Raw genomic sequence first — 14,172 nt, 5'->3', positions numbered from 1 at the left:
CCTAGTTTAATTTTTTTCTTTCATGAGCCAGAAGATCTGTAATAGGTGTCAGCCAGATGAGAAAACCTTTGAGTAAGTACTGACACTCCATCCAAATGACAAGCCAACCCAAGGAGCATACGGACACGTAGCGCCAACATCTGGTAGTAGTACTCACTATCTTTGGCAGAGGCGAACATGGTGAGTGCGCCGATCGTCAACAGGAACGTCGCATATGGCGTCACGGGTTTCACCATGGCGATCACCGGCGCACTGACGAGTAGCAGCACGGCGGCGGCGGCAGCGACAGGGACAGCGACAGCGGGCGTGCGCGACTAGTCATGCCAGAAGGTGTTGCGGCGGCGCGCGGCCGCGGGTCGTCACGGCGCGTCACGGAAGGGCACAGTGGTCGGCCAGGCAGCCGGCCGGGGCCAGGCGACGCTCGTGGCGTTCGGTCGGTCGTCAGCGCGCGGCGGCCGCGGCGCCCGGCGCGATTCGCCGGCGGCCGCGCTGCTCGTGCGCCGCGGCGCTCGCTAGTTGGCGGCGGCGCCGCGAGGTGGCAGGCGGTGCGGCGGCTGCTGCCGTGTCTGCTGCTGCTGCTGCTGCTGCGGCGGCGGCGGCGGCGGCTGCGGCTCGCAACGCGACGCTCGGCCGACTGGAGGCACGGCGCGCCGCGACGCCCGAGCAGCCGACGCCGACGCCGACGCCGACGCCGCCACCAGCGCGCCCTCGCGGCCGGCCGGCGCGTGGGGAGGACGGCCGGGTCGTCGCGTCGGAACGCCGTCACCATTCCACTTGCTCCCTTCCAGCTCGCTTGCTTCGATCCACATCAGCTTTATTACGCTGCTGTTCACACCAAAGTGTCTGGAGGAGGGTTCATAGAGCTACTATCATACACTGAGGCGAAAAAAATCACGGGATAGCTTCTGATGAAGTGTCAGACATCCTCTTGCTCTGAGTATTGCAGCAACTCTACGTGGCATGCGCACAAGAAGTCTTTGCTAGCCCTCTGGAGAAATTTGAGCTGCCATGTCTCTATAGACGTCCATAATTGCGAAAGTTTTGCTGGTACAGGATTTTGTGCGTGAATTGACCTCTCGACTTTATCCATTGAATGTTAGATGGGTTTCATGTTGGGCGAAATAATTCGGCAGAGCTGTCCGGAATGTTCTTCGACCTGTCAGGGTAGCCGAGAACCCTAACGCGCTGCTTCCTGGACTCGGGTAGGAGCGCCGGCCCCGGATCGAATTCGCCCAGCGGATTAACGACGACGGCCGGTGTGCCAGCCAGCCTGGATGTGGTTCTTAGGCGGTTTTCCACATCCTACTAGGTGAATACCGGGCTGGTCCCCACGTCCCTTCTCAGTTACACGACTCGCAGACATTTGAAACACATTCACACTATTTCACGATTTACACTTGACTCAAGCAGATGGGGTATACTAATTCCGTCCCGGGGGGGGGGGGGGGGTATGGGGTGGCGGCAGAAGGGGCATACGGCCACCCCCTCACAATGAACCATGCCAAATCCGTACTTAACCCTGCCGACCCTGCGCACGATGCGGGATCAAGGCGGTAGCAAAAGAAAGAAAAGAAAGCTGTCCGGAATGTTCTTCAAACCTATTATGAATTGTTGAAACCCTGACACACACAGCATTGTCATCCATAAAAATTCCATCGTTGTCTGGAAACATGAAATACATGAACAGCTGCAAATGGCCTCCAAGTAGCCGAACATAACCGTTACAGTTCAGTTGAGTCAGAGGACCCAGTCCAATCCATGTAAACAGAGCCCATACCTTTATGGGCCAATCACCAGCTTGCACAGTGCCTTGTTCACAATTTGGGTCCATGATTTTGTGGGGTCTGGGGCACACTCAAACCCTACCACCAGCTCATACCAGCTGAAATCGGGACTCAGCCGACAGCACTTGCACCGTTCGTCTGCTGTCATAACCCATTAATGCCAAATTTCGCCACACTGAAATAATGGGTATGTTCGGCGTGCATCCCACATTGATTTCTTCTGTTTTTTCACGCAGTGTTAGTTGTCTGTTAGCACTGACAACTCTACACAAACGCCGCTACTCGAGGTCGTTAGTAAAGGCCATCGGCCACTGCGTTGTCCGTGGTGGCTTAAAGTCGGTATTCTCGAAACCTTCTTGCCACTGTGGATCTCGAAACATTGAAATCCCAAACGATTTCGGAAATGCATTGTCCCTAGCGTCTAGCTCCAGCGGGCTGCTGTGGCCGAGCGGTCCTAGGCCCTTCAGACCGGAACCGCGCTGCTGCTACGGTCGCAGGTTCCAATCCTGCCTCGGGCATGGATGTGTGTGATGTCCTTAGGTCAGTTAGGTTTAAGTAGATCTAAGTCTAGGGGACTGATGGCCTCATGTGTTAAGTCTCATAGTGCTTCGATCCATTTGAACCATTTGTCTAGCTCCAAGTATCATTCCGCTTTCCGAAGTATCATTCCGCTTTCAGTGTCTGTTGATTTGCGTCGTGCGGCCATAATCACGTCGGAAAACTCTTCAGGTGGATCATCTGACTACAAATGACAGCTCCACCAAGGCACTGTCCTTTTATACATTGTGGACGCAATACTACAGCCAAATGTATGTGTGCATATCACCATACCATGAGTTTTGTGACCTCACTGTTTTTATCGACCATTCCATTCGCGAATGACATGTGAGACAAATGAAAATTTCCCCTCTCAGTTCAGGAAGTTTCGAGACTCAATGAATAGAAACTAAACTTTAAGATTGTGCTTTTAATGCTCCAGGTTGTAAGGATCGAAAGTAGAGAAAATAGTGAGTTCTGCATGTCACCCACTTCCCTACCTGGACTAGCAGAACCTCACCTGGTGATGAGCTGTTGGCTGGACCATCATACCGTCGGGGTGTAGTTAACATATTGCAGGGACTTAAACTGCTGATTGAAATAAACCGCTTAACAAAGAGAACAGCGGGAGACGAAAGACCAGTAGCAGCTAAAAGACGAGCACATATGTCGTCGTAAACACACTGAAATGAGAGGCAGTCTCGATGCAAATATCGGATTGCGACGCGAGTTCGTAGCGTTTTTGGTTTACTTGTTGGTATTCCGGTTGCTCTCGATTTATTTATCAATTGTAATTTTTTATTTGTAGCTCGCTATTGCTATTAGCGTTTAAATTTTGCCATTTTGTTGTTTGGAGGCATTGAGTGTGCTGAGGGAGCTGGAAAATGGCGTTCCAGTGGAGAAATCGAAGCATTTCCAAAGTATTCTTGTGTTTGAGTTCGGTAGAGTAGTAAAAGCTGCAGATGCAGCCAGAAACATTTGCGCCGCGCATGGGGATAATGCCACTGGACAGAGCAGGATACGAAAATGGTTTTCTTATTTTAAGGAGAATCGTTTGGTGATTTGTGACTCTCCACGTTAAGGAAGACTTTCGGAATTTGATAAAGATCGTTCACACGTATTAATCCACGCCGGCCAGAGTGACCGAGCGGTTCTAGGCGCTACAGTCTGGAAGCACGAGACCGTTACGGTCGGAGGTTCGAATCCTGCCTTCGGCATGGATGTGTGTGATGTCCTTAGGTTAGTTAGGTTTAAGTAGTTCCAAGTTCTAGGTTACTGATGACCTCAACAGGTAAGTCCCATAGTGCTCAAAGCCATTTGAACCATTTTATTAATCTACGGTGATCCACGTCATTGTACTCGAGAACTTGTAAACAAGGTGAACTGTAATCAGTCTAGCATCGTGCGACATTTGCATGCAATGGGAAGGTTCAAAAACCGCGTGCATGGGTTCCGCATGCACTAAGGCATGTGCATCTCTGCTGGCTCATCAACTGGCTCGAACACAACACAGACCATTCCTGTGTTGTATCGTTACAGGTGACGGAAAATTGTGTTGTTACGCTAAGACAAGGAAAGGAGAGGAATGGTTGAGCCCAAACAAAGCAGCAACTCCCCCTACAAAGCCCTGAGTGCATCCACAAATGATAATGTTATGCATCAGGTGGAAGAGCGAATGTGCGGTGTACTACGAACTGCTTCTCCAATGTGCTGACATTTATTGTCAACATCTGAAATGTCTTGCAGAAGCAGTTCAATGACAATGACTGGGAAAACTGCGTGAAATGTTGTTACTCCACGACAACGCCCGCCTGCATTCTGCTAGACTGAGAAAGCACGGGGTACAGGAATTGGGCTGGGAATTCATTCTGCACCCAGTTCACCTGATCCAACGATCTTATAGTTTACCCTTTCCGGCTCTCTATCGAACAGTCTTCAAGCAACGTCCTTCCCGGTTAAAAACCCTATCCGAATGTAGCCTGAAGAGCTCCTCGTCTCAAAACCATGTGTTTTCTACAGCCGCGCAATCGAAAGTTTATAAACTGTTGTAAATATATCGTGTAGGGCCCCCGCGAGGAGGCATAAGTTCCGCAACAAGACATGGCATGGACTCGACTAATGTCTGGAATAGTGTTGGAGAAAACGACATTTTGTCAATGGAGTGAGTGATTGATTATTTTGTAAATTTTTTTGTTTATTTATAGACGCAATCACTTTCTTATGACTCAGTCATTACCGGTTTCGGCTATACAATGACCATCTTCAGATTCTAAAGGCGGCATCCACTGAACACAGGTTCATGCATTGTTAGGAGAGAACTGACACCATTAATCCTGCAGGGCTGTCCATAAGTCCGTAAGAGTACGAGCGGGTGGGGATCTCTTCTGGACAGCACACTGCAAGGCATTCCAGACCTGATCAATAATGTTCATGTTTGGGAAATTTGCTGGACAGCGGAAGGGTTTAAACTCATAAGAGTGTTTTTGGAGCCACTCTGTAGCAATTCTGGACGTGGGGGGTGTCGCACTTACCTGCAGGAATTGCCCAAGTCCGTCAAAGTGCACAAATGACATGAATGGATGTAGGTGATCAGACATGATAGCTATGTACGTTTCACCTGTCACAGCCGTATCTAGACGTATAAAGGGTCCCATGTCACTCCAGTCGGACACGCCCCACACCATTACAGAACCTCCACCAGCTTGGAAAGTCCCTTGCTGAATTTCAGGGTCCATGGATTCATGAGACATGTTAGGTTGTCTCCATACCCGTACACCTCCACCTGCTCGATACAATTTGAAACGAGACTCGTACGACCAGACAATATGTTTCCAGTCATCAACAGTCCAATGATGGTGTTGACAAGTTCAGGTGAGGCGTAAACCTTTGTGTCGTGCAGTACTGGACTGAGCTTTCGACTCTCAAAGCCCATATCGATGATGTTTCGTTGAATGGTACGCACTCTGCCACTTGTCCAATTCTCTTCAGTCGTCGTTGGTCCCGTTCTTGCAGGATCTTTTACCAGTCGCAGTGATGACGGAGATTTGATGTTTCACCGGATTCCTGATATTCACGGTACACTCGTGAAATGGCCGTAAGAGAAAGTCACCACTTCTTCGCTATCTCGGAGATGCTGTGTCACACCATTCGTTCGCGGACTATAACATCATGTTCAAACTCACTTAAATCTTGATAACCTGCGAATGTAGCAGCAGTAACCAATGTAACAACTGCACTAGACACTTTTTGTCTTAAATAGACATTGCTGTCCACAGCGCTGTATTCTGCCTGTTTACATATATCTGTATTTGAAAATGGATGCATATACCAGTTTCTTTGGCACTAAAGTCTGTGTTTGAAGTATCTGTTATGTTTATTAAACTTAGGAAAAAACGTTACGGACTTATGCACACCATTGCAATAGATGGTAACTTGAAGGTACACAGGTATCCACATGCTTGCTGTGGATGAAACCATGCCGGTTGCTGTGGCCGAAGGGTTCTAGCCTCTTCAGACTGGAACACGCGACCGCTGCGGTCGCAGGTTCGAATCCTGCCTCGGGCATGGATGTGTGTGATGTCCTTGGGTTATTTAGGTTTAAGTAGGGACTGATGACCTCAGATGTTGAATCCCATAGTGCTCAGAGCCATTTGAACCATTTCGAACCAAACCATAAGTACATGGAAAAACATCAAATGCAGGCAAAGATAACGATAACTGTTCCAGTCCCCAGAGAGAGTTTCGTTGTCGTTTAATAAGATCGAACTCCACGATCGAGTCATAATTTATACTAAAGAGCCATGAGGCGAAACACGTTGCTGGATCACGGATGACAAACACTACTGAATTAACACTGATAATACCGTGCGGCTCGTTTCGGCGGTGCAAATTGAATATTTCAATCTTGAACGTATTCGATTTTTCTGTCGCCGTTCTGATGCCAATGAATTTAGGTGATCGTAACGGTGTCTGCTTGCTTCCATAACGGTGGGAAGGAACTAATTAAGCGCAGAGTGGCGGATACTACCACCTGACAGTTGGTCAAGAAAAAAAGTGAAAAATATACTGCTACGAACTAAGATTACGAAGCACAGCGACGACCAGAGCTATCAAGTACTTCAACGAAGAGAGCCTATCAAACAGTGTACCGAACTGAGTCTACCAAGCGCTGCAACGATTCAGCCTACCAAGCACCGCAACTAATTGAGCCTCCGGAGCACTGATACAAACCGAGATTACCATGCATTGCAACGAACTGAGGCTACCAAGCACTACAACGAATTCCTCCTACCAAGCACTGCAACTAATTGAGCATGCGAAGCACTGATAGAGTCTGAGATTACCAAGCATTGCAACGAACTGAGGCTACGACGGACTGCAACGTATTCAGCCTACCAAGCACTGCAACTAATTGAGCCTACCAAGCACCGCTACAGACTAAGATTACCAAGCGTTGCAACGAACTGAGGCTGCCAAGCACTGCAATGTATTCAGCCTATCCAGCACTGCAACTAACAGAGCCAGCGAAGCACTGATACAAACTGAGATTACCAAGCATTGCAACGAACTGAGGCTACCAAGCACTACAACGAATTCCTCCTACCAAGCACTGCAACTAATTGAGCCTGCGAAGCACTGATACAGTCTGAGATTACCAAGCATTGCAACGAACTGAGGTTACGAAGGACAGCAACGTATTCAGCCTACCAAGCACTGCACGTAATTGAGCCTACCAAGCACCGCTACAGACTAAGATTACCAAGCAATGCAACGAACTGAGGCTGCCAAGCACTGCAATGTATTCAGCCTATCCAGCACTGCAACTAATTGAGCCAGCGAAGCACTGATACAAACTGAGATTACCAAGCATTGCAACGAACTGAGTCTACGAAGCACCGCAACGAATTCAGCCTACCAAGCACTGCTGCAAACTGAGATTACCAAGCAATGGAATGAACTGAGACTAACAAGCACTGCTACGTATTCAGCCTACCAAGCACTGCAACTAATTGAGCCTACCAGGCACTGCTACAAACTGAGATTACCAAGCATTGCAATGAACTGAGACTAACAAGCACTGCTACGTATTCAGCCTACCAAGCGCTGCAACTAATTGAGCCTACCAAGCAATGCTACAAACTGAAATTACCAAGCACTGCAACGAACTGAGTCTGCCAAGCACTGCAGCGAACTGAGCCTATTAAGCACTGCAACGATCTGAGATTACCAAGTGGAGAAATGAAATGCGTCTACCAAACACTGCAAGGAACTGTGTCTACCAAGCACGGTAAGGAACTGAACCGACCAAGCACCGCTACGAACTGAGCCTACCAAGCTTTGCAACGATCTATCCTACCAAGTACTACAATGATCTGATACCGAGAGACCGACTCTCAGTAGTTTTGACACCTCTGGTCCTCACTTACTGTATGCTTCCTCAGAGAGCAACAGGTCTCTGCTGCCAACATGAACGGGAGCGGTAATTTTCGGCTGTCGCTTAGTCTTTCAGCCGGTGGGCAGTTCGAGGCGCCCCACCTATGTTGGCGTTACTGGAATGGCGCCAGGCTTCTAGTCGTCGGAGAGCCCGATGTCCTTCCACGCTACCTTCACCTGGGCGAGGATTTTGGAAACCAACAGGTACTGGATCTTCTGCAACTCTACGCCACTGAAGAATTAACTGATATGTGAGCCCATAAATTTCTGTGTCCCCAACATTTGAGTCTCCTACAATCAGGCTAGCTGTCTGTGGTTGTCAGTGGCTTGAGATAATTACTCTTAACGCATAATGAAGCAAATTCAGCGTTTGTTTTGAAAATAAAGGGTTGTGCAGCCTCTTGCCTACTACTATTCAAGTCACAACTGCATGAGCAACACTAATCTGTGAGGGAAACAGGATTTTTAAATTCATTTCACTCCCTCTCGTGTATTGGGACTGGGTTGGATCGTTATCGAGACTTCGACATGTGCTCTAAACGCCTCCGGAAAGTCTCTGTGTTACAAGGTGCTCTACATATTCTCAAAACATGGTTCAAATGGCTCTGAGCACTATGGGACTTAACATCTATGGTCATCAGTCCCCTAGAACTTAGAACTACTTAAACCTAACTAACCTAAGGACATCACACAACACCCAGCCATCACGAGGCAGAGAAAATCCCTGACTCCGCCGGGAATCGAACCCGGGAACCCGGGCGTGGGAAGCGAGAACGCTACCGCACGACCACGAGATGCGGGCTACATATTCTCCGCTTCACTTGTGTACAACACATAAAACGTTCATCCAACCCTGTAAAACTGTCAGAGAAGTTCTTCTTTGGGATGTTGCTCAACCCGCTCATCAGATTGGCTTGAAAGTCGGTTATGTCATCAAAGCATTAAACCTTTATGTGAATTTCTGGACCTTTGTGGTCGTTTCTCGCCACACGTGTTTTTTTCTTCCAGAAAATAAATATCTGCCCTCCGTGTTTCAGTCAAGCCACGGCAGGCATCCTAGGTCTTCGTTTTTATTTGGGAGTCAAAGTTTGAGGGATGAAATGTCACACATTTAACTCTTCTTCAAAACACCAGGAGAATATTTTGAAGACAGGATTTAGAGAGTGCAATATGTGGCAGTACGGTCGCAAGTGCACTAATTGGTACTCCTTGTTCACAACTTAATGATCAAATGCACGTCTGTTGTTTTCAGTTGTTAGTTCAAATTGAATCGCTGTTACTGCGCTGACGCTTCCCATAAACTAGGAATTAAATTAGTCTTGGAACTTTCTTAGTGGATGATGTAAATCTTTCCGTGTGAGCTGTGATTTGACCGCTCTTGCTGTCTGTATGTATGAACGGACGAATAGCGCGAGTTGCAATGACGCAATGTACTGGAAAGGTCATTTTGAGTGACTGTACCAAGTGGTGAATGTCAAAAGACACTAACACTTTCAAACATTTATTAAAACGAAAAATTATTTACACTTCTCAAAATGTTTACGTCCAAGTGAACGAATTAAGAACACGAAATTAAAATCATCCACAGGAGTTGAACATTTAAACGGCAATAAATTCTTTTGAATTTAGAAATTCTTAAGACAGTCTGATAAGCCCGACTCTTGCTTTTGATCATCGGATTATCATTTAAGGCACATCAAGAAGCGCAACAGACATCCGGAGCACTGAAGTACTAAGCAAATAAAAATTAAGACACTACTTACAAACCTATGAATTAAAACAACTATAGAAATATGAGGCTTACAAAATGTAACGTATCTCTGTTGGTCCATGGGACATCGGCTGGTTAAGTAATTCTCCATGCCAACAAATTCACCAACCGTTGTGTATTTTAAGAGATTATTTTATTTTATTCTGAAGGCAACCAATTTAGGCACTTCATTATGCCATCTTGAGGAACCAAATAAACGAACTTATGGCATAGCGCCATAAATCACTTGCTGTTACTTTTTCGAATGTAGCAACTGTGTAACGATTGAATTAACGATATCCAGTGATTTGTGAGGCTTACGACATGCTCGTTTATTTGGATAGAAACATATGGAGCCTGAAGATGGCATAATAAATTGCCGAAACTTGTTGTCTTCAGAATAAAATAATATCTTAATGTACTCGGCTGCTGGTGAATTTATTGACATTGACAGAATCAAGCTGCCCCAGGCTGCTGCGGGTTCGGTACTGCTAAACCCATGACTTCCCAGTTGGTGGCAGCTGGCATCGTATCATTTCAACCGCATCATTTACTGGATCTCCAATGCCCATTTAGACACCTTCGAAGTCAGGCACATTTCTTCACATAAACTGAAAACAACCATATTTACTTCTTGGGAAGTCCGCAGCTCGTGGTCTCGCGGTAGCGTTCTCGCTTCCCGAGCACTGGGTCCCGGGTTCGCTTCCCGGCGGGGTCAGGGATTTTCTCTGCCTCGTGATGACTAGGTGTTGTGAGATGTCCTTAGGTTAGTTAGGTTTAAGTAGTTCTAAGTTCTAGGGGACTGATGACCATAGCTGTTAAGTCCCATAGTGCTCAGAGCCATTTGAACCATTTGAACTTCTTGGGGAGCAAATGCTCACAACTGTTAGCCACTGCTAACCCCAGGTCGCAAGATTAAAATGGCAGCATTAACGAGGATTTCCTCATTCCCTGATTCACTCACCATAGTGATCGCAAGAGTGTCTCCATCAGTTAAACACCCACGTAAGTTAAGACCTTTATATAAGCCTTTATATGCATACGTATACAGAGTTAAATCAAAACTGTCAGGTGCTAGGAGCAATCCCTGAGTAATTTTCCACTTAATTTGACTAGTGAGAACCTGTGTTAAACGTATTTCACAAATTTCTGTGTCCATATGTCGACAATTAATACAACGTTTCAGTTCCACGGTAGTTTTCCCACATACAATTCTACATGCCGTGTCTGCCCAACAAGAAGTGGCCTGTGGTGTAAAATCTAGTAAGAGTATGACGAGATAAGAACAATATGACGTAGTACAGAATAACATCACAGACTTATACTGTCAGTTCCGTTATACCGACCATCGCAGGCAAGTTACATAGAGGCAACAATTTGTCCCCTCTTAATGCATCAGTAACTTAAGGCACCAATATGTCGGACATCTATAAATACACCTGAAATAATGGATGTATGAGGGTACAATTTAACGTATCAAACCAATATTATGCGGGACATCATTATGATATTCCCATAATGAAGCACAATAATCTTCAACAATTTCCACCTCAATAAACAGTTATAAGACATTTAATCACGCAAATTCAGCCATCAGTCCGAGTAAGCATTAGCGTATCACCAGAATCAAACCGGTGCCATACGGAAGAGAGTAACTTCTAACGCGCCAGCACGGTTCGTATAATGCGGACATCACTGACTCGCCGTACCAGCCTCCACCACTGGGCTCCTCTCTCTATCCACGCTCCTCTCCTTTACTACTCGAGATGGCGCCACTGACGCCTGTCAAGTGTTGATAATTCGCGGATGTGGCACTCATCGGCAGGAAATGTAAAATGGGTCCAATTGCTCTGAGCACTATGCGACTGGACTTCTGAGGTCATCAGTCGCCTAGAACATAGAACTAATTCGACGTAACTAACCTAAGGACATCAGACACATACATGCCCGAGGCATTATTCGAACCTGCGACCGTAGCGGTCACTCGGCCTAGAACCGCACGGCCACTCCGGCCGGCGGAAAATGTAAGTTAAAGCAGAAAACAGTAGTGTAACGTTCGAATACAGTATTACTGATATGCTGCTTAAGATAGCCACGTCGTTTAACGTGACGTTGTAAAAGGATGCGAGCTAAAACGAGCTACTAACGTCGTATGTAGGGAAGGCAGCTGATCGACTATGGTTTATTGGAAGAATGCTAGGTAGGTGTATCTCATACATGACGGAGACCGCGCATGGATATTTGTACGACCCATTCGTGAGCACCTCTAGAGTGTTTGGAATTCCCATTTGGTCGTATGAAATGAAGACATTCAGATAATTTAGATGCTTGCGGCTAGATTTGTTATCGGCTGGTTCGATCAACATGCACGTATTTCGGAAATTCTCTGGGAGTTCAAACAGAAGGTACTGGAGGGAAGAAGACGTTCCTTTCGGGAAACATTATTGAGAAAGTTACCTCGCTTCTTTTTGCGAATGGGATAGGAGAGAAAATTACTAATAGTGGTACAAGGGGCCTAACACCACGCACTGTATGGTGATTTTCAGGATACGTACGTAAAATAGATGCTGTTCTTGTTGTAATCTTCGGTCGGAAGATTGGTTTCATGCGGTTTCCGTGCTGCTCCAAGCCTCTTCAGCTCCGAGTAACTATTGCAACCTACATCCTTCTGAATCTTCCTACTGTACAGATGTCTTGTTTTCCATCTTTGGTTTTTATCCCTCCTCCACCCCCACAAACACGCATCCCTCCAGTACTAAACTGGTGTTCCCTTGAGCCACAAATCTCTTTGCTGCACAACAGTTTTCAGTACTTCCTCATTAGTTACGTAATCTACCCATCTAATATACAGCATTCTTTTTTAGCACCAGATTTCTAAATCTTCTATTCTCTTCTTGTCTAAACTGTTAATCGTTCGTGTCTCAGTTCCATATACGGCTACACTCCATACAAATACTTGCAGAAAAGGCTTTCTGACGCTTAAGTCTATGCTCGATGTTAACAAATTTTTCTATTTTAGAAACGCTTCTCTTACCATCGCCAGTCTACATTTTCTGTCCTCTCTACTTAAACCATCATCAATTATTTTGCTGCCCAAATAGCAAAACTCATCTACAACTTTAAGTGCCTCATTTCCTAATCTAATTCCCTCAACAACACCTGATTTAATCTGACTGCATTCCATTATTCTACTGCTTTAAGTTCATCATTTCCGAATCTAATTCCTTCAACATTATCCTCCTCTAGCATTTGATGAAGTTCATCTTATATCCTCCGATCAAGATACTGTCCAATCCGTTCAACTGCTCTTCCAAGTCCTTTGCTGTCCCTGACAGAATTACAATGTCATCGCTAAACCTTAACGTTTTTATTTCTTCTCCCTGGACTTTATTTCGTACTCTTTGGTTTCCTATACTGCTTGTTCAACGTACAATTTAATAACATCGGAGATAGGCTACAACCTTGTCTCACTTCCTTCCCAACCACTGACTCTCTTTCATGCCCCTCGACCATCTGGTTTCTGTACAAGTTGTAAATAGACTTTAGCTCCCTGCATTTTACTGCTGCTACTCTCAGAATTTGAAAGAGAGTATTCCAGGCAACATTGTCGAAAGCTTTCTCTAAGTCTACAAATGCTATAAACATAGGTTTGCCTTTCCTTAACCTACCTTCTAAGATATGTCGTAGGGTCAGTATTGCCTCGTGTGTTCCTACATTTCTACGGAATCCAAATTGATATTCCCCGAGATCTGCTTCTACCAGATCATCTATTCTTCTATAAATAAGTCGTGTTAGTATTTTGCAGCCATGACTTATTAAACTCATCGCCTGCTTTCTGTGGAATTCGAATTATTATAGTCTTCTCGAAGTTTGAGGGTATTTCGCCAGTCTCATACATCTTGCTCGCTAGATGTCATGGGTGACTCTCCCAAAGCTATAGTAGTTCTAACGGAATGTCGTCTACTCCTGGGGTCTGGTTTCAATGTAGCTGTAGATGTAGATCTATATATAGTTTCCTCTATTTTATGAGAATGGTCAGTTCTCCCTGTGTGGATGTGAATCAGCAGTGTATGCATGTCTGAAGGACATTGTAATATAACATACAGACACTGAAACTTCCTGGCAGATTAAAACTGTGTGACCGACCGAGACCCAAATTCGGGACCTTTGCCTTACGCCCTTTTCCTTTGACCTGTGAAAGGCGGAGGTCCCGAGTTCGAGTCTTGGATCGGCACACAATTTTAATCTGCCAGGACGTTTCATATCAGCGCACACTCCGCTGCAGAGTGAAAATTTTATTCTGTAACGTACAGACACTTTATATATACAGACATTGTATAAATCAATGGTATATGTAACTCGACGGATTAAAATTACAATAATAAAAATTTGTGGGAATATGTCATATGTACAATATGACATATGGAAGTTCAGTCGACCCGGGAGGCATGCACGGATAGCTAAAATGATGAAGGCGACCACCTTGTGATGAGTGGTAAATCCGTGTTTGCATCCCAGTGCGGCATAAGTTTTCATGTTTCACTAATTAAAATGTACTGTTGACGTCAAACCGTATTCGCAGTTTGTGAATCCACTCGTAATATTTACAAACGCAGTGAATCATCAAATACTGTCTGTTCCTTAAGACATGCTTTGAGGAAGTCACTG

The 14,172-nt window shown here is 45.8% G+C and overlaps 1 protein-coding gene across 1 annotated transcript in view; it reads right to left on the bottom strand.

The window, feature by feature from the left end:
- The window catches only part of LOC126259570 (nephrin-like), a 1,073,586-nt gene extending 1,073,277 nt beyond the window's left edge, over nt 1-309 (bottom strand). The window contains exon 1 of the mRNA XM_049956477.1: nt 158-309. Within this exon, the coding sequence (XP_049812434.1) occupies nt 158-236 (79 nt within the window). The 5' untranslated portion in view covers nt 237-309. The remainder of the gene's footprint in view (nt 1-157) is intronic.
- Between the last annotated feature and the right edge of the window lie 13,863 nt (nt 310-14,172).

The sequence above is a fragment of the Schistocerca nitens genome, chromosome 5 (genome assembly GCF_023898315.1).
Source record: "Schistocerca nitens isolate TAMUIC-IGC-003100 chromosome 5, iqSchNite1.1, whole genome shotgun sequence".
NCBI lineage: Eukaryota > Metazoa > Arthropoda > Insecta > Orthoptera > Acrididae > Schistocerca > Schistocerca nitens.
This window is presented reverse-complemented; position numbering and strand designations above follow the sequence as displayed.